A 21,319-nucleotide genomic window follows, 5' to 3' on the forward strand; every position below is an offset into this window, starting at 1 on the left:
TGCTGTGACAGAATACCACAGACTGGGTAACTTATAATAAACAGAAATTTATTGGCTCACAGTTCTAGAGTCTGGGAAGTTCAAGATCAAGCAGCCAGCCTGTTGGGAGGGCCTCCTTGCTGCTTTGTCCCATGGCAGAAGGTGGCAGGGCAAGGAGCGAGAGTGAGAGAGCAAGAGGGTGCCGAACTTGCTTTTAAAACAAACCCCCTCTTGATAACTAACCCACGCTCACAATAATGACATTAATTACCTCCTATTAGGCCCTGTCTCTCAACACTGTAGCATTGGGGATTAAGTTTACAACACATAAGCTTTAGGGGACACATTCAAATCACAGCATTCTGCCCCTGGCCCTCCAAATTCATGTTTTTCTCACAATGCAAAATACATTCTTTCCATCCCAATAGTCCCCAACACCTAACTTTTTCCAGCATCAACTCAAAAATCCAAAGTCCAGAGTCTCATCTAAATCAATATGAGTGGGACTCAAGGCAAGATTGGTCCTGAGGTGAATTCCTCTCCCATTGTGAGCCTGTGAAATTTAAAAACTAAGTGTTTTCAAAATACACTTCAAAATACATTTGTTTGCCAAATACAGGCATAGAATAAACATTCCCCTTCCAAATTGGAGAAATGGGCAAGAAGAAAGGGGTAACTGGTCCCAAGTAAGTCCAGAATCCAACAGGGAAAGCAACATTAATTATTAAAGCTGGGGAATAATCTCCTTTGACTCCATGTCCTGCATCCAGGGCGCATGGAGGCAACGGTTGGGCTCCCAAGGCCTCGGGCGGTAACGCTCATGTATTGGAGTCTTGTACCTGCAGGATCTCTAATCTGCAATTGCGTACTGGCTCTACAGTCCTTGGGTTTCAAAAAAATTACTTGAAACTTTTTTTTAAATCCGAAGTCCCTAAGACCTAGGAAGAATTTACTGTTGTTGTTTCTGTGACTCAAGGTATCACTTGATAGACTGTAGAAAGTGTGACTGTTGGTGGCTGGGCGCAGTGGCTTATGCCTGTAATCCCAGCACTTTGTGAGGCTGAGGTGGGCAGATCACTTGGAGGTCAGGAGTTCAAGACCAGCCTGGCCAACGTGGTGAAACCCCATCTCTACGAAAAATACAAAAATTAGCAGGGTGTGGTGGCACATGCCTTGTAATCCCAGCTACTCTGGAGGCTGAGGCACAAGAATCACTTGAACCCGGGAGGTGGAGGTGCAGTGAGCCGAGATCGTGCCACTGTACTTCAGCCTGAGCAACAGAGTGAGACTCCATCTCAAAAAAAAAAAAGAAAAAAAAAAAAAAGAAAGTGTGACTGTTGGTAGGACCTGTCAGAATCAGCTCTCTATTATGAGGGGCCGACTCATCTATCATCAAGTTTCCCCTTTTGTTTGCCAACAAGACATTTAGTTGCAACCCCAGAATCAGGAGATATAAATGTATTCAGTTTCATAGAGCAATCAAGGAATGCGTGCTAATCCATGTTAGTTTTTGTGATATGCCCAAATCAATTCACCAGCAACTGTTTCAGACTGAGCATTGGTGTCTTTTGAGGAGATGCAAAAGTTTTTCATCGATGCAGAAGTACTTACCTTTCTCATTGTGGACTTGTGAGATTTAGTCTTCAAGTTAGTACTTTCACTGGCCAACTCCAAATTATTTCCTGCAAATTGTGTGGTATGCTGTTTTGGTTATTTGCCTCTTACATCCTGTTTTATGGGTCCTTCTATCTATATTGCATTAAAACAGCACAGTAGCTTAGTCTTGTTTTGCAATGATATCAAGGTAATGCTGGCATAGGTATTGTAATTGTTCTTTTTCGTTATCTGAACTTTTAGAAAACATGGTCACAATATTAAAAGTTAAACTAGTACTATCCTGATACAAAACACAATCGTTAATCCACAGGCAAAGTCAAAGACAGAATATTACAAAACACATAAATAACCCACCTAAACTGCATCCCTTGGAGTAAGGCAACAATGGAAGATCTGTTCTTGTGAACTGCTAATCAGAGTGACCAACATCAGCCTGGGGAACTGAGCGGGGAGCAGCAACCAGCGACTACAGAATTTATGTCTAATCTACTTGACACTAACGACAGTGTTGCTTTCAGCCTCTATTTTGAGGGACATCACAAGGCTTTTGCACTGGGACTTTTCCTGTTGCTGGCAAGGGGCTTCCCAGGACCTGGGATTTTCATGCTCGGCCACTCCTTTCACATAATTGCCTTTCTCACTCTATTCAGGTGCTCACACAAGATTGTTGCTCTGTGGGGACGCTCTATTCAGCCTACTTGGACTCTAACATTTCTTCCTCCTGGCTGACTGTCCTCCCAACATGGATTCTCCTTTACCCTGTCTGGGCTCTCCCTCTATAAGTATAGTGCTTAATACACAAACAAGTCACAAGGCCAGTACAGATTCAAAGGGTTTAAAGTGTGGGGATATAGATTTTACCTCTTGACAAAAAGACCAGCAAGGCCAGGCGTGGGTGACAGTGCAAGACTCCATCTCAAAAAAAAAAAAAACCAGCAAAATATTATGGCCATGTTTTCAACCTGCCACAGGGCTTTAATGTTTTTTTGTGTGTGTTTTTTTCGAGACAGAGTTTTGCTTTTGTTGCCCAGGCTGGGGTGCAATGGTGCGATCTCAGCTTACTGCAACCTCTACCTCCCGGGTTCAAGCGATTCTCCTGCCTCAGCTTCCCAAGTAGCTAGGATTATGCGCATGCACCACCACACCTGGATAATTTTGTATTTTTTAGTAGAGACGGGATTTCACCATGTCGGTCAGGCTGGTCTTGAACTACTGACCTCAAGTGATCCACCTGCCTCGGCCTCCCAAAGTGCTAGGATTACAGGCGTGAGCCACCATGCCTGGCCTTTAATTTTTTTTTTTTTTAAATAATTAACTAGCTATATAGCTTTGGGTTATGACAAAAGCGTAGATTCTTAGAAACAGACGGGACCAGGCCAATCTTAAGTCCCACTACTTAATACATTTCCTCTGCCCTCTGCCACCCCCAGCTCCTCTTCTTTTCCCATGTGATGAGATGTTCCTGGATAAGCTCATCAAGCCTCTGTGCCCTGCTTAGGCTGTTTCCTCTCACTTGAAAGCCAGTACCTCCTCCCCCTGCCCCATCTTTTTATTGAAGTATAGTGTTCATACAGAAAAGTGCATATGCTTACCCACTAAATATGTACAATTATTATGTTCCAATTAAAAATAATTTTAACAGAAAAGTATTTATGTGTATACATTTGACCCCTGAACAACACGGGTTTGAACTACAAGGGTGTAGTTATATGTAGAGTTTTTAAATCAAAGGCTGATGGCTTCAAGGGATGTGAAATATGCACATACATAAGTTAACTTTTTGTATAGGAGGGTTCTGCAAGGCGCACTGGGCAACTTGAGTATGCACGAATTTTGGTATACATGAGGGGTTCTAGAACCAATCCTTCATGTATACAGAGGGACAACTGTATATATATATGTGTGTGTGTATATATATATATGCATGCATACACACACATATAGAAATCACATAAAATATATATCTCTCTCATAAGTTTACTGCTTGACAGATTTTGCAAAGTGAACACTTCAGGTCATTAGCATCTGAAAGCAGAACATTACCAATACCTCAGAAGCCCTATTCATGTCTGTGTCTAAATTTCTTCGTTTTAAAAGGGCACCAGTTATATTGGATGACTTCACTTTAACTCGATTACTTCTGTAAAGACCCTATTTCCAAAGAAGTTAACTTTCTGTGGTACTAGGAGTTAGGGCTTCAACTCCTAGTTTTTGGGGAACACAATTCAACCCATCGAATAGGTCATGTTAGAATTCAAGACATCCGAGATTTGATGAAATCATGTTTATAATCCATTTTTTGCTTAAGCTAGTTTGAGCTGATTATCTGGTATAATCACAATGTAACCAATACAATCAATACAAATGCTCTGGTGCAACCATGTTTGCCTAATGCGAATTACTTACACATAATTAGTAAACTGGAGAACGGTGTCAGTAGAACAAGTAACTTGTGTTACTTCACTTGGACTTTTCTCAGCATGTTAATGTTTTGAAGTGATATGTAATAAACATCCTCACAATCAGAGAAAGCTTTTAGCAATTTATGAAGACTTAAAAAAAACATAATTGAACCCTGCAGAAGTGCCGACTTTATTGTGAATACAAGTGCCTCCCTTCAGTGTATAAGCAACTAGTTTGGTGGCTTCAGGAACCACCAAACTTTCTACTGAGCTCTTTAGAAAGCTACCAAGAGCAGATGAAGAAGGTGCAAAGACAATGTCCTGTGTTCTCCTTTTAGAGGGTTTTCCAGACCTTCCTCAGGATCCTAGTTTCCTCTCCACTTCGTAAGTGCATCTCTTGTGACTCTGCTTTCTGCCAAAAACGGCAAGCTAAATTTGTTTCTCAATGTTCCCTAAAAGGCAGTGCTCTTCCCATTTTGCTGAGGTAACTCCTACTTATCTCTTACCTCTTCCCCTTTGCCTGCCCCTGGGAGAAGTTCCACATCTTCTCAATTACCTTACCTTCAAACAGTTATGTGTTTCCACAGCAGCCCCTTATCCCCCATCAACACTTATTACATGTTATTGTAATTACTTGTTTATGGCTGTTTTCCTCACTAGAGCATAAGCAGGTTGGTCTTAATCACCAGTGTATCTCCAGTAACTAGTACAGTGCCTGGAATACAGAAAGTACTCATTAAATATGAATTAAATCTGCTGGGCATGGTGGCTCATGCCTGTAATCCCAGCACTTTGGGAGGCAGAGGTGAGCAGATCACTCGAGGCCAGGAGTTCAAGACCAGCCTGTCCAACATGGTGAAACCCCATCTCTACTAAAAATACAAAAAATTTAGCCGGGTGTGTTGGTGGGCGCCTGTAATCCCAGCTACTCAGGAGGCTGAGGCAGGAGAATCACTTGAACCTGGGAGGCGGAGGTTTCAGTGAGCCGATATGGTGTCACTGTGCTCTACCTTGGGCCACAGAGCCAGACTCCATCTCAAATAATAATAATAATTAAATTAAATAGAATGTTAGAAATCTCAATTTTCTATCTTTTGATAATTTGGTTGTAGTAATTTGCTAAGGCTGCCATAACAAAGTACCACAGACTGGGTGGCTTAGACAACAGAAGTTTATTTTGTTACAGTTCTGGAAGCTGGACGTCCAAGATCAAGGTTGGTTTCTCCTGAGATTGCTCCTTGGTTTGCAGATGGCCACCTTCTCCCTGTGTCTTCGCAAGGTCTTCCCTCTGTGTGTGTCTGTGTCTGGATTTCCTCTTCTTATAAGGACACCAGTCCTATTGGATTAGGGATCATCCTAATGGACTCATTTTAACTTGGTCACTTCTTTAAAGACCCTATCTCCAAAGACAGTCACATTCTGAGGTACTGCAGGTTAGGACTTCAATATTTGAATTTTGTGGTGGGGGGACCCAATTCAGATCATAAGGGCCTTACAGAGGAGAGCTGAGGCACTCCAACCGGCAGCAGCACCAACGACCAGACGTGTGCATTCAGTCATCATGCCCCTTCTAGCCCAGCCAATGCTATTATATGAACCAAGGTAAGTTCAGCAGAACTGTCCAGCCAATCCACAGAATTGTAAGAAGTAATAAATCACTCCTGTTTTTTTTTTTTTTTGAGAGGGAGTCTCGCTCTGTTGCCCAGGCTGGAGTGCTGTGGCCGGATCTCAGCTCACTGCAAGCTCCGCCTCCCGGGTTCCCGCCATTCTCCTGTCTCAGCCTCCCGAGTAGCTGGGACTACAGGCACCCGCCACCTCGCCCGGCTAGTTTTTTGTATTTTTTAGTAGAGACGGGGTTTCACCGTGTTAGCCAGGGTGGTCTCGATCTCCTGACCTCGTGATCCGCCCATCTCGGCCTCCCAAAGTGCTGGGATTACAGGCTTGAGCCACCGCGCCCGGCCTAATCACTCCTGTTTTAAGCCACTAGATTTTGAGGGATGTTTTGTTATGCAGCAATAGAGAACTGAAACAACACATCTCACATAAATAATAAACTAGGCCCAGGACCACTGCACTACTACAGTTAGTGATAGGCTACATGTTAAATGGATTGTTTAGTCAGCTATTTCATTACCTTTGAAAGGGAAATGAGTACTAATTTATTAATTTTAAATGAATAGATATTATTGCTACTGGTAACATTTATACAGCACTTGCCCAATTGTTTGAAGTAGTCTCTTAATAATTTATAAGGTTTTAAGGTTTTTTAAATCAAAGAAATGTTGCATCATACACTCTTGGGGCTAAAAGGAACAAGAGGTCATTTAATCTGTCTCCCTACTTTCAAAGAGAATGACTAATTCGGTGCCAGCCACATAAGAATTTTCTAACTCCTCCTCCCCCTCATTATCTCATCCAAAAAGACTTTTACAGTGTCAATCTGTAAATGGAACTGTATTTGGCACTGTACAGGTCTTTAAAGATTTAATGCAACAAAGCAGAGACAAATCACATAAACAAAGTCCAAAGAACTGCATACATAAACCGTTTAAGAAAAATGCTGGCCAGGCAGCAGTGGCTCACACCTGTAATCCCAGCACTGTGGGAGGCTGAGGCGGGTGGATCACGAGGTGAGGAGTTCAAGACCAGCCTGGCCAAGATGGTGAAACCTTGTCTCTACTAAAAATACAAAAATTAGCAGGGTGTGGTGGTGCGTGCCTGTAATCCCAGCTACTCAGGAGGCTGAGGCAGAAGAATTGCTTGAACTTGGGAGGTGGAGGTTGCCGTGAGCCGAGATCATGCCACTGCATTACAGCCTAGGTGACAGAGCGAGACTCCATCTCAAAAAACAAAAAAAAAAGAAAAAGAAAAATGTCATACATAAAATTACAACAAAATTTTTTTCTCTCAGTTTATCTACATAAACATTTTCAGCCCAAGTAAATATAAATAGATAAACATAACTATATAAGCATATGCATATATTCAGGAAAATAAAAGATTTGGGGAAACATGATAGCTTTCAAATACGTGAAGGACTTCATGTAGAATGAAGATTAGATTTGTTCCGTGTAGCTACATGGTAGAATTAGAACTGGGGTGAAACAGGTGGAAGTTTCAAGGGAACATTTTTCAGTTTATCTTTAGGAAGAATGTTTTAATAATTAGAACCCTTTGAAAGAAATGGATACCCTCACTGGAATTACTGCAGAGAGGATTCCAGGAGATTAGCCTAGATGACCTCTAAGTTTCTTTCCAACTCTGACACTTGAGTCATGTGTCATAACAAAACATATCTGAGGGATATAGAGAAAGGTAAGTGAATTTTACAACGAAAGAATTGTTACCAGCTGTGGTTGTTTAAGGCCTGTACTGAGTAGAGTCCAAGGAAACTGTTAGGTCTGTATTGATAAGTCTGAGGTTCTCTTATCAAGGAGGCAGGATCTGAATAGAATACTGAAGGGGACAGGAGAATCCTGTAAGGGAGTCACCCAAGACTTTTACTAGGGAGAATATAATTACTGCAAAAGTCATAGCTAAAAGGGATACATCTCAGAAATAGGCTAATTGGATAAAGCATGTATGCCTGCCATAGGAGGGGTGGAGGTTGGAGGAACAGGAGACGGAAGAACATTAGGCAATTATAATCCAGGTTATCCTGGAAAATAACTTCGAAACACTAGGTGAAATGTCTATTTTATTTGAAACAGAGACTCCCTCTGTCACCCAGGCTGGGGGGTGCAGTGTCGCAGTCTCCTCTCACTGCAACTTCTGCCTCCTGGGCTCAAGCAATTCTCCTGCCTCAGGCTCCGGAGTAGCTGGGATTATAGACGTGTGCCCCCAAGCTCAGCTAGTTTTTGCACCATGTTGGCCTGGCTGGTCTCAAACTCCTGACCTCAAGTGATCCGCCCACCTTGGTCTTCCAAAGTGCTGGGATTACAGACATGAGCCACTGTGCCCAGCCTGTTAGGTGAAAATTTTAGACTTAGACTTTGTACATAATGAAGGAGAGGGAGAATGTGGTCAAAGCAACGAGAGTAGTTTCTGTTGAGTGAGTTGCTTGGTGCTAAAGGTGAGGAATCTCTAGGAAGAAAGGGCTAGTAGCAGGAGAAACCAGCACAGCGATGACTTGAGCCTAAGCTAACACTGTGTCTTACATAATGCTGTTTATACAGATGAAGAGGTAGATATGAGAGACACTGTAAAACCGTAAAAAGTATGGCAATAGCCTAGAAACGCAGACCGGTGAAGTCAGGGATTAGAGAGGCATTACAGCTCTTTCCTTCTGGAAAGAGTGGTATTGCTCCTGTAATAAGGATGATGAGGATGAAGAATATCTGTGTCTTCAGCACGCCTTGTTGCTGTTGGTGATGTGTCTGATCTTTTATGCTGGCCTCTGGCCATTGCTCACATGAGGCTCTCCCTGTGCTATGTGCACCATCCCTGCTACTTTCTTTCCCTGATTTCGGCCCCTGCCTGGAGCTCTCAGCTCTCTCAATTCAGTCTAAGACAGAATATTTGGGATTATTTTAGATGTTGAGTTGTTGTGGCAGTAACCGCTGCTTATGGTAATGAACCTTAGGTAATTCTCAGGCAAGTCACTTTGGCTTGGTTATACTGAGGTGAAATAGTTTCCTGTACCTAATTAACCAAGTCTCTCTAGTCTATTTCCCTACTCTCCCTATTCTGAAAGTTCTCTTCACTTTAAAAATGAAAGAGTAGAGCTGGGCGCCATGGCTCACACCTATAAGCCTAGCACTTTGGGAGGCTGAGGTGGGTGGATTGCCGTAGCTCAGGAGTTCGAGAACAGCCTGAGCAACAACAGTGAAACCCTGTCTCTACTAAAATATAAAAAAGTAGCCAGGCGTGGCGGCGTGCGCCTGTAGTCCCAGCTACTCGGGAGGCTGAGGCAGGAGAATTGCTTGAACCTGGGAGGCGGAGGTTGCAGTGAGCAGAGATGGCGCCACTGTACTCCAGCCTGAGACTCTGTTTCCAAAAAAAAAGAAAGAGTAGAAAACGCTGGCAAGATAATGGATGTAAACTAAGTCTCCACTTACATAGTTGCTTTAGTCTATATAGGATCTTAAGAATCAACGGTAGAGGAAATCTTCATATGTAAAACAAAGGTATTATGTAATACTTCACGTATACTTTGAAGGTGTTACCCAGGTAGGTATGACTAATAAAGGGATTATATGATTCTACAAGTTTTTATTGGTTGGCTGGTGTTTTTGTTTTTAGTTATATACAGGGTGGCAGGTAGAGGGGGCTCACCTGAATAAATACTTTATAATTTGTCCCATGATCTAAGTATATATACATATATATATATATAATTTGAAAAAGTTAGGCTTGTAAAACCTAAAATCATTATGTTTTTTGTATTAATAGTATATGCATATATGACACTAGTTATATGCCAAATGTTGTTTTAAGTACTGTATATATCTATAGACTAATTTAATTTTCACAATATTCCTATAAGGTAGATACTGTTTGTTATCATCATCAGTTTACAGATAATGTACTGAGACACAAAAAGGTTATGTGCTTTGCCCAGATCAAATAGTTCATAAGTATCAGGGCCGAGTGATGAACCCAAGCAGTCTGGCTTCAGAGTCCCTGCCCTTAGCCACTGCACTCTACTACAGGCTGAGTATCCCTTATCAGAAATGTTCAGACCACAAGTGTTTCAGATTTGCGAATATTTACATACACATAATGAGATATCTTGGGGATGCGACCCAAGTCTAAACACAAAATTCATTTATGTTTCATATATACCTTTATAGACATAGCTTGAATGTAATTTAATACAATATTTAAAAAATTTTGTGCATGAAACAAAGTTTATGTTAAGTACTTATGTGTGAAATGTTCCACCTATGGCATCATATTGGTGCTCAAAAAATTTTGAATTTTGCAGCATTTTGGATTTTGGATTTTCAGATTTGAGATGGTGAACCCATATATTCACCTATTTTTATATAGTATGCATGAATTAGCAGAGAAACCAAACCATTACCCCCAAATTAAAATTTTCTCCCATGATGAAAATCAAACAGTGAACCAAATTCTGGCTCTGTGACATCTTTATCCCTTGTGAATGAATTTTTTTCAGTAGTTGCAAACACTGGGAATTAGAAGAAAAGAAAGGTATTTTAAACACAGGGAAATTTTAATCCAAATGGAAAATTCATATTTTATCCAGTGTTTACACATAGTGTTTCCGGAAGTTCCCATTTTGGAGGTAATTTCAGTTATTTCTGGCCACACCCTGGATGGCAATGGAATAATTTCATAGTGCTTTTATAACAGGCAATATCTACGTCAGTGGATGGTTCATCTAGGTTCAACCTGGTTCAGGAAAGATATGCAAAGGAGAGCTTCATCCACCTCTTCTCCCAACCCTACCTTTCCAGTGGTTGTTTTGTTCCTTCTTTGCAGTGGCTCCTGTCCTGTCTAATTGAAGCAAAATTTCAGTTTTGTTTTTTTTTTTTTTACCTCCATTAACTTATACTTTTCATAAAGCAAATTGGGAAGCCAAAAGAATAACAGGATCGAGCTTTTTGAGAATTAAAAAATTTGAATTAACATTAAGATGCAAGTAAGCACCGTGGGAGAGGGGCATGGCGAGTCAATTGTATATAGTATACGTGTGTGTATAAAACATTTCTTTTCTGCCTCATTCACCCTCTTTAGACCGCATAAGCTAACATGAGTAAGTTCTGACTCAGAAACAGGGTCAAAGATGTATATTTTTTCTCCTTTGTCATCAAAAGAAGACCTGACCACGTGCACAGTGTATAAAGGATGCCAGTGGGAAGATTAACTTTACTGTCAGGCATTGTAAGGGAAACAGAAACTCACATGTGGTGAGATAGGAGTTCAAGAGGAATTCATGGTAATATAATATGAGGAATGGGGCTACAATTGCGTCCCCAATGAGACTATAGAAGGCACACAATCCAGGCGAGTGCGATTTAACATCATGAAATAATCTCCAAAAATTAAAATCAAATAAGGTAGCATTTTACTCTCTTCTTGTAAATTTTATACCATTTTAATTTTTACTGGAGGCCTGCTGCTGACAAGGGTGTTTAAAGGGATACCCTTGGGCATTTCAGAGATCCTCAACTGGATGGCAAGGACCAAATAAATGCCTTGTGCTTTTCTGCCCCACCTGTGCCTGCACCTGAGGGGCGCACGCGGGGCCACTCAGCCCTCGACTCACTGATTTGACAGGTGGAAGTGGGATGGGGAAGGCCGGAGACCGACCAACCCCAAAGGCAGTAGCGTGTGGAGCCGAACGTGGGAGGGGGTCGGCTGAGGCGGATTGAGGGGTGGGATGCCGAGGTGCGGCGACAGGACTCGGAGGACGAAAGACTGCAGCAGCGGTGGTCGCCAACTGAGGTGGGCACTGGGGGACCCACCCTGCGAGGAGGCGGGGGCGGGGGCGCAGCGCGGCAAGGCGGGGCGGCAGCCGGGAAGCCCTCCTTCCCAGCGGCGGAGGTGACTGGCGGGCGGGGGGCGGGAGACGCTCTGTCCCACGCTTTCCCAGCGCTCGGTGGTTTAAAGATGGCGGCGGCGGCAGCGGCGGCGTTTGGGGCGCGGAGCCGCGGGAGGAGGAGGGAAAAGCAGAATCTGTGAGTCGCCTGGAGGCAGTGCGGCGGCTGCCGTGAGGAGTCCGGGTGCGGAGCCGCCGGCGCCCCAGCCGCTCAGGGCCAGGGTCTGGGCTGGGAGGGAGAGGCCGGAGCAGCGCCAGGAGCCCGAGGCCGGAGTCGAGGAGGAATGTGACCAGGGGTCGGCGGGGGCGCGGGAGTACGCTAGAGCAGGGATGGGGCAGCAGGTGGGCCGCGTCGGGGAGGCTCCGGGGCTCCAGCAGCCTCAGCCCCGCGGGATCCGGGGCAGCAGTGCAGCCAGGCCCTCCGGCCGCAGGCGGGACCCGGCGGGGCGCACCACAGAGACCGGCTTCAATATCTTCACCCAGCATGGTGAGTGTGTCCGGGAGCCGGCGTGAGGGCGTGCGGGAGGCCGGGGGTGGGGTCGGGGCGGGGTGGGTGACGGATGGGCTGCCCGGGGGGTCGGGGGTGGAGGGTGCCTGAGAGTGGGGGCGGAATCTGCTGCCATCTGGTTCAGTCCTGGGAGGCGAGTCACACCCCTCCCCCCTCGCGTCTCCAGCCTGGCTGGCAGATCCCGGGGGCGGAGAAGGAAAGAGAAGTGGGCTTGGGGACCCTGGATGGTCTGTCCTCTACTCTGGGACGGGACTATGCGGCTGGAGAAAGAGTGAATGGCAGCTTCAGGAGAGGGAAGGATGAAGGGCAGTATGAGCTCAGTCCCAGAGGTGGGAGCATAAACCCGTCGTTAGTGAAGGGGAAATGGGTTGTGTCCTAAGGGACTGGGAAATGGGAACCGAATTTCAGGAGATTGTGGCGTAGAAGGTAATGTGTTTACGTCAGGTGATGAGCAGTGTCACGATAGTGAACTGTGGAGTGCCCAGAAATGCCTTTCTGTAGGAAAGATGAAGGTAGCATCTCATCACTTTTGACATGCTTTTGTGGTTTGTTTTGTTTTGTATTTCGTTTTTACTAGAAGTGAGAGGCTTTGCCAAAGCCTCTGTACTATGCTTCAGAGTAGGACACACAATTCTGAGATTGCTGGCAAGGGTTAGAGGTTGGTGGGCATGGTTAGGACTTAAGTCAGTATTTTTCCGCTTCGTAGTGTGTGTGTGTTCGCGTGCCCATATACGTACATACATGTATGTGTGCTCCCTGTAGTCTGAAACCTATTATTTTGATCTCATTGTCGATGTATTTTTAGAATAGTTGTCTCCAAACTGTTTTTTTTTTTTTTTTTGAGACAGAGTCTCGCTTTAGTGCCCATTATGGAGTGCAATGGCGGGACCTCGGCTCACTGCAGTCTCCGCCTCCCGGATTCAAGTGATTCTCCTGCCTCCCGAGTAGCTGGGACTGCAGGTGCGCACCACCACGCCTGGCTAATTTTTGTATTTTTGGTAGAGACGGGGTTTTGTCATGTTGGCCAGGCTGGTCTCGAACTCCTGACCTCAGGTGATCCGCCTGCCTTGGCCTCCCAAAGTGCTGGAATTACGGGTGTGAGCCACCTTTCCTGGCCGCAACTCTTTTTTTTTTTTTTTTTTTTTTTGAGACAGAGCCTCATTCTGTCACCCAGGCTGGAGTGCAGTGGCACGATCTTGGCCCACTGCAACCTCCGCCTCCCGGGTTCAAGCGATTCTCCTGCCTCAGCCTCCTGAGTAGCTGGGATTACAGGCGCCCGCCACCATGCCTGGCTAATGTTTTGTATTTTTAGTAGAGATGGGGTTTCACTATGTTGGCTAGGCTGGTGTGGAACGCCTGACTCATGATCCACCCGCCTCAGTCTCCCAAAGTGCTGGGATTACAGGCATGAGCCACTGCGCCTGGCCACATGTCTCCTATTAAAGATGTGCTTGAGTGTCTCTTTCAGGTATATGAACACTTTATGAAGGTGATATATGAGCTAATCTTTATTAAAATGACTTCCTAAAACATAGGATGGAAGAATGGATTAGTAGTTTACAGGGAAGAAATCATCCAAGTAAGCTTCACTTTGTGGGAAGTGTTACTATGCATTAAACTTGGCCTAGTAGGCAGTGATGATCCTCCTCCTCTACTATCTTATTCAGTATATAAGATTTTCCAAGAAAGAGGAAGTAGTGAAGAATGGAATAGGAAGACATTTTGAGGATTTGGATCCATGGAGAGGGAGAACAGGTTGGGCAGAAGAAACAACTTGAGCAAGAACATGGGAATAGATATAATTTGATGATAGGATAGTGAGGAGACATCTGTCAGGAATGAAGCATCATTATGAGTTGGAAGAAAAAGATCATAGAGCAAAAATTGGAAGAGTCGAGTTCTGGTTCTGGCTCCACCTGGCTGGGTGATTTTAGTCACCATCTTTGGGTTTCTTTATCTGTAAAGTGAGGAGGTTGGACTGGATGATCTCTAAGATACTTTCTGATTTTAAGATTTTATGATTCTAATTAAGAAGCAGTAGAAAGAAAATTTTGATAGGCTGGATGGGACTGGGTTATGGAAAATCTGGCAGAGAAGTTTATATTCGTTTACCTGATTGGCTAGTCTTCACCTGAAAGACTGGCCTTGAGTGGTGGCAGTGGAAATAGGAGGAGTAATTTCAAGGGGCCTTTCATTCATTCAACAAACAAGGGGTTTTTTTGAGCACCTATTACATACTGGGTTGTGGGAATGTTGCTGTGAACATAACAGAGTCCCTGCCCTTTGGAACTTAAAGGACTTTATGATTTGATAGAGGATGAAAGAAGAGAGATCACTTTGGAGTATTTGTTAAGGACATGAACTCTGGACCCATTTTTCCTGGATTTGAAACCTTGCTTGGCTGCTTATGAGCTTTGTGACCTGGGACAAGTTATTTAACTTTTTTGTGCCTTGGACTCTTCATTTGTAAAGTGGTGATGATAATAGTATCTAGTATTAAATGAATAGTGGCTGGGCACGTAGTATGAGCTAAATGTGTGTTAGCTGCTGCCATTACTAATACTACTGTTATTATTAAAAATAGGGATAATTCAGCTGGGTGCGATGGCTCATGCCTGTAATCCCAGCACTGTGGAAGGCCGAGGTGGGTGGATCACGAGGTCGGGAGTTCGAGACCAGCCTGAGCAACATGGTGAAACCTTGTCTGTACTAAAAATACAAAAATTAGTTGGGCATGGTGGCACGCGCCTGTAGTACTAGCCACTCAGGAGGCTGAGACAGGAGAATCACTTGAACCCGGGAGGCAGAGGTTGCAGTGAGCCAAGATCGTGCCACTGCACTCCAGCCTGGGCGACACAGCAAGACTCTGTCTCAAAAAAAAAAAAAAAAAAAAATAGGGATAATTCAAAGATGACACCAGGATTCAGAACCTGGCTAACTGGAATGATGATGATTCTATTGACAAGTTTGGAAGTTAGAAGCTGATTGAAAAAATGGGAATAGGGCAAGTTTATTGCCAAAGACTAGTATGAAAAGAAATAAATTAGCAAATAATATAGGAAACAAAGATGGAGTGAGTACTGTTTTTTAGACAGATGAGTTTTAAAACTTTTTTTCTGTAGATCATAGTTTCTTAACCTTGCCGGCATTGTTATTTTGGGTTGGCTAATTCTGTGTTGTGGGGGGCTGTCTTGTGCATTTTAGGATGTTTAGCAGCATCCCTGGACTCTACCCACTAGATGCCAGTAGCACCCTCTTTTTGCCCCTTACTTGTCACAAGTAAAAATGCCTAAAGACATTGTTCAATCTCTTGGGGGGAGTGGAATTGCCCCTAGTTGAGGACACCACTTAGAAATATGATAGATTCTGAACTGAATGAATGAATGAACTAGATTCATAAGCTTCTCAGTGGATGTATCATTTGACATTAACATGGTAAATCTAGATGCTCGAATCTAGTGTACAAATTACTGTCTTGAGTATTAGCACATAATTTCGTATATGAACGTTAGGTCTGTTAGACTCCTGAGTTTTTTTTGGTAGGTTTTAATGTAAGCCAAATAATACATTTAGTTAATCAGTAAAAAGGTACATGCGTTATGGAAATGGTTTGTCAGAGTCCAGGACTTTTCTTTCTTTAGCTAAAATGGTCATTTTTCATTGTTAATAATATGTGGGTAAGCTGTGGTGATAATTGGCCTTGCCAAAAGTGATTTTTGTGAATATACTTCAGAAGGAACAAAATAGGACCATTTTTGGTATGAAAGGAGTGAGTGCTGTGTGACTTTTCTGAGCTCTGCTATTTTTTTTTTTTGTAAACACTTACTTTTATTTATGTTTTATTTTAGAGAAAGGTCTTGCTCTGCCACCCAGGCTGGAGTGCTGTGCTGCGATCATAGATCACTGCAGCCTTAAACTCCTGGACTCAAGTAATCCTCCTGCCTCAGCCTCCCGAGGAGCTGAGACTACAGGCACATGCTACCACACCTGGGTAATTTTTTGTATTTTTTGTATTTTTTTTTTTTTGTAGAGACGGAGGTCTCACTATGTTGTTCAGCTGTTCTCAAACTCCTAGGCTCAAGTGATACTCTGCCTCAGCCTCCCAAAATGCTGGGATTATAGGTGTGAGCCACCGCGAGAGGCAAGCTCTGCTATTAAACCTTTTTGGTGAGCTGATGTTTTGTGACTAATAATCTAGGGTTGAATACTTACTTGTCTGTATCACATGTATCTTTTAACAGTTGAATAATTTTACTTCAGCTTCCGTCTCTCATTTTCTAAAAATTCTATTAAAATTTAACATTAGGCTGGGCACAGTGGCTCACACCTGTAATCCCAGCACTTTGGGAGGCTGATGTGGGTGGATCACCTGAGGTCAGGAGTTCGAGATCAGCCTGGCCAACATGGTGAAACCCCGCCTCTACTTAAAAAATACAAAAATTAGCCAGGTGTGGTGGCGGGCACCTGTAATCCCAGCTACTTGGGAGGCTGAGGCAGGAGAATCCCCTGAACCCAGGAGGCAGGGTTTGCAGTGAGCCGAGATCGTGCCACTGCACTCCAGCCTGGGCGACAGAGCAAGACTCCGTCTCTAATAAAACAAACAAACAAACAAACAAAAAACCTTAAATTATGAAGTTTGGAATAACAAAAATTTTTCCTTAAACTCATTATTTTAAGTGATCTGATTTATTTATTTATTTTATTTTGGATCTGTGTTTGTTTTTTGTTTGTTTGTTTGTTTGTTTTTTGTAGTGAGGTAGGGTCTCACTCTGTTGCCCAAGCTGGAGTACATTGGCGAGATAATGGCTCACTGCAGCCTGGGACCTCCCAGGCTCAAGTGATCCTGTCACCTCTCAGCCTCCTGAATACCTGGGACTGTAGGTGTGTGCCACCATGCCTTTCTCTCTCTGTCTCTTTTTTTTTTGGTAGAGAGAGAGTTTTGCCATGTTGCCCATGCTGATTTTGAACTCCTGGGCTCAAGTGATCTCCCTGCCTTGCACTCCCAAAGTTCTGGGATTACAGGTGTGAGCCACCACACCCGGCCAGTAGTTCATGTGGAATGAAGGCTGTCAGCACCCCAGGTTGAAAACGATACTATGGAAAGGACAGGAAGGCTGTTGCAAGGGAATTTTAATTATGGTGACTTAATAAAAGAACTAAACTTCATTTTTTATTTTTATTTATTTTTATTTTTTTCTTGAGCACCAATCCTGAAGACTAAACTTTTAAAAAGAAGTCAGCTGTTAGATTTTTATTAACCTCCAAATCTGTGTAAGTTATAGATGTGTAGTGGGGGTCCATATTTTTAGCAAAGTAGTAAGTTGTGATACAGATTCTGTTATTGTAGCCCACTTGGCAGTAAAATTCCAAGTAAAGTGATGAAGTCTGAAGTTTCTCCGTAAGGGTCTTCAGCCTGCTTTATTCAATAGTTTATTTATTTACTTAGGTGGTTTTTTTTTTTTTTTTTTTGAGACAGGATCTTGCTCTGTTGCCCAGGCTGGAGTGCTGTGGTGTGATGATAGCTCACTGCAGCCTCAAAGTCCTGGCTGAAGCCATTCCTGACTCAGCCTTCTGGGAAGTTGGGACTGTAGGTGTGTGCCACCATGCCTGGCTAATTTTTAAATTTTTCTGTAGAGACGGGATTTTGCTGTACTGCCCAAGCTGGTCTTGAATTCCTAGGCTCAAATGATTCTCCCACCTTGGCCTCCCAAAGTGCTGGGATTACAGGCATGAGGCCCTGCATCTGGGGCCTCATTTCTTTTTTTTTTTTTTTTTTTGAGAGGGAGCCTTGCTGTGTCTTCCAGCCTGGAGTGCAGTGGCGCGATCTTGGCTCACTGCAACCTCCGCCTCCTGGATTCAAGCAATTCTCCTGCCTCAGCCTCCAGAGTAGCTGGGATTACAGGCAGCTACCACCACGCCCGGCTAATTTTTGTGTTTTATTAGAGATGGGGTTTCACCATGTTGGTCAGGCTTGTCTTGAACTCCTGGCCTCGAATGATCCACCCACTTCAGCCTCTCAAAGTGTTGGGATTACAGGTGTAAGCTTCTGTGCCTGGCCTTTTTTGTTGTTGTTGTTGTTGTTTTAAAGGTATTTAATTCCTCTGAATATCATCTTTAAAGGACCTGACTTGATTTTTGTCAAAATAAATCATAAGGTGTAACCAGTCTGTGGGTTCTTCATGAGTTTCAGGCCAGGCGCGGTGGCTCACACTGGTAATCCCAGTACTTTGGGAGGCTGAGGCGGGCGGATGACAAGGTCAGGAGATCAAGACCATTCTGGCCAACATGGTGAAACCCTGTCTCTACTAAAAATACAAAAATTAGCTGAACGTGGTGGCGTGCACCTGTAATCCCACCTATTCAGGAGGCTGAGGCAGGAGAATCACTTGAACCTGGGAGGCAGAGGTTACAGTGAGCCAAGATCGTGTTACTGCACTCCACCCTGGGCAATGAGCAAAAATCCTGTCTCAAAAAAAAAGTTAGACAGGCATGGTGGCGGGCACCTGTAATCCCAGCTACTCGGGAGGCTGAGGCTGGAGAATCACTTGAACACGGGGGGCAGAGGTTGCAGTGAGCTGAGATGACACCACTGCACTCCAGCCTGGGGGACAGGGCGAGACTCCATATCAAAAAAAAAAAAAGAGTTAAGTGTAAGGCAGTACACTGACCTCCCCATGAATTTTTCACGGTACAAACTTTAACACTTTCCGCAGAGTATCCTGTTCGTCTAGGCTTTTCATAGAATGTGAAGTTAATGGCATGTGATGTTACTTAGCGTAATCTGCTAAAAAGTGATCGTCTGCTTGGAAGAAAAGCTGTGGGCTGCAGTCACACATCCAAATTGACAGACATCTGAATGGATTCTATATAAAAAGAAAAGATTTGTGTCTTCTGGAATATGAATGTCCACTTTTAATAAATTCAAACAGATCCTGACATAAACATCATGGATTTTACGTGACCCATGATTTCATGGATTCTTGGCACCAAATCTCTGGGCATTGTATAACGCAACCCACTGCAGTAGGGAGGAAACAGCTTGAAAGGACACTCCTGGTAGGAAATACGGGTTTTTTTTTTTGGCGGGTAAAATCCTCTATGGGAATAATTATCAATTAGAGGATAACCTGTGAAAAACTTCTCTGAGTGGTTTAAGTTTAAAAGATATTACACTGAATTGCCAGTATTGATGAAAACATAAGTGTCTGTCTTCATGATGTAGTTGACAATGGGGCAAAACTCAGTTACCCACCTGAATGCCATAATAGGTTGTTTTTGTGGTTTGTTTGAGACGGAGTCTTGCTCTGTCACCCAGGCTGGAGTGCAGTGGTGCGATCGCAGCTCAGTGCAACCTGTCTCCTGGGTTCAAGCGATTCTCCGGCCTCTGCCACCCAAGTAGCTGGGATTACAGGCACATGTCATCACGCCTGGCTAATTTTTGTTTTTTCAGTACAGATGGATTTTCACCTTATTGGCCCGGCTGGTCTCAAACTCCTGGCCTCAAGTAATTCACCCTCCTTGACCTCCCAACGTGCTGGGACTACAGATGTGAGCCACTGTGCCCAGCCAGTCTTTAAGGTCAGGTTTTTGTATGTGTCTAAAAACTCTTGTTGGATTACGTCACCATAAAGAAGATGTTAATCCTCTGAGGACAGTCCTAACAGTTTGTCTTCTCTTTTAGCCTGTTGGCCTAATAAGAAAAATGTAAGAACCTCATATCCCCATCGAGACTTTTTTCACCCCAAGGAACTCTAATGGCCTGTCTGACTTTCACATCTGAGGGGTGGGAGGTCACTAGGATAACCAGAATTGGATTTTGATGAGAGCACTTTGAATGCTCTCAAAGTGTGAAGTAAAAGCCTCATCTGTAAATTGGCTCATACTTGTAAAAGTACGTCCAGTCTACACATTCTGTCACATTGTAGTGGGGAAGACTGAGAGGTACCACATCAGGAGGAGAGTCAGGAGCGGCAGTGGCAGGAGACCCCATGTGAGAGATCTCAGTGGGAAGGGCAGTCTGGAGAGCCAGGGCCATCCATAGCAGCTCGGAAGCTTGTGAACTGCAAGTTCTTCTTGACTGATTTCTTCTGAGTGAAAAGACCTTCAGTTTCACCAGTTGAACATTCAGCAGTATGTAGTTGTCAACAATAATGCTACTAAAAACCAGACTTTCAGATTGGCTTAAACTTCTGCCATATACGGCTTATAAAACACACACCTGTAGAATTTCAGAAGAGATTAAAGCACAAGCTGAAGTTTGTTTTCTGCATTCCATGCTTTAGTCAAAACACTCAAGATTTGCTGTGAACTACTCCATAAATAGAAAAAAAGACATGGTTTGGTAATTTCTTCCTTGGTAGTAGATTTTCCTGACAAAGCAACCACCTCCTAAACAAGGCACTCTCCTGTGTAGCACACACCCAGCTCGCAAGTGGCAGGCAGCTGGTGCTCAACCTACTTTAAACAGAAAACAAAAACCAAACCAGAAAAACCAGCATCCCCCCACCATTGTATGTTTTTATTCTTCTTTGCTTCAGTCTCTTTCAAAATAGGGAATGATGATAATATTTGTGTAGTTTTTAGAGCTTTTGAAGACCTTTATGTCTTTCATCTCATTTGACCTTTACAAATACTCTGAAATAGGTGAAGCAGGTATTAATCTTCCCATTTTGTAGATGAAGAGGAGTTTAGAAAATTAAGTGACTTCTTGAGGTCACATAGCTGTTAAAGGATAGAGCTGGGACTGATAGTTTTGTCTCCAAGTCTTGCCATAGTGTAGAGATTTAGAGAATGTGGGTTTTAAAATCAGTTATAATTGGATATAAATCCTGCTTTGTGTCTGACATTGGTACATGGTTTATCCCTCACAACAGGTTGTTGCAATAATTAAATGATAAAATTGTACGAGACTCTTAAGGAAGTGCCAGGTACTGTGGTGCTCAATAAATATCAGTTTCATTGTCATTATTTACCTCAAGATGATTGTGAAGATTATATGAGTTGTATGTGAAAATGTTTTGTAAACCTAAGCACTGCCGTTGTTACTGCGATGGCATGCCAAAGCGTAGAATTGCCTTAGCATTTATATTTATTACTTTATTTTCTCTTCTTATTAAGTTACTCTTATTAGAGGATTTTCAGAAAGCAGTAAAAGGTAAGGGAATTTTGGGGATCTGAAATCACAGGAGAATCTGAAATCACTTTAGGTCTACCTTCCTTGTAAGGTAAGTCATACCTTCTCTAGACCATTTGTCTTTGTCTTAGGGATTGGGTGTCAGTATATGTAGTGCATGGTTCTTACAGACA

At 43.4% G+C, this 21,319-nt stretch overlaps 1 protein-coding gene and 1 pseudogene across 10 annotated transcripts in view; one reads left to right on the forward strand and one right to left on the reverse strand.

The window, feature by feature from the left end:
• The first annotated feature begins 11,556 nt into the window (after nucleotides 1-11,556).
• ABL2 (ABL proto-oncogene 2, non-receptor tyrosine kinase) overlaps nucleotides 11,557-21,319 on the forward strand; it is a 127,516-nt gene continuing 117,753 nt past the window's right edge. For 4 of the 10 annotated variants that reach the window (XM_017951844.3, XM_017951836.3, XM_003893461.5 and 1 more), the window contains exon 1: nucleotides 12,238-12,439. Coding sequence is in view for 6 of the 10 variants with exons in the window: in XM_017951843.3 (XP_017807332.1) it covers nucleotides 11,836-11,992 (157 nt within the window). In the remaining 4 variants the exon portion in view is untranslated. Of the gene's footprint in view, nucleotides 11,993-12,237; nucleotides 12,526-21,319 lie in introns of those variants that run through there. The other 6 variants (XM_017951843.3, XM_003893462.4, XM_009192521.3 and 3 more) reach the window with 3 other exon arrangements.
• On the reverse strand, nucleotides 18,765-20,060 carry LOC101003105 (annotated as a pseudogene).

The sequence above is a fragment of the Papio anubis genome, chromosome 1 (genome assembly GCF_008728515.1).
Source record: "Papio anubis isolate 15944 chromosome 1, Panubis1.0, whole genome shotgun sequence".
In the NCBI taxonomy this organism is placed as follows: Eukaryota; Metazoa; Chordata; class Mammalia; order Primates; family Cercopithecidae; genus Papio; species Papio anubis.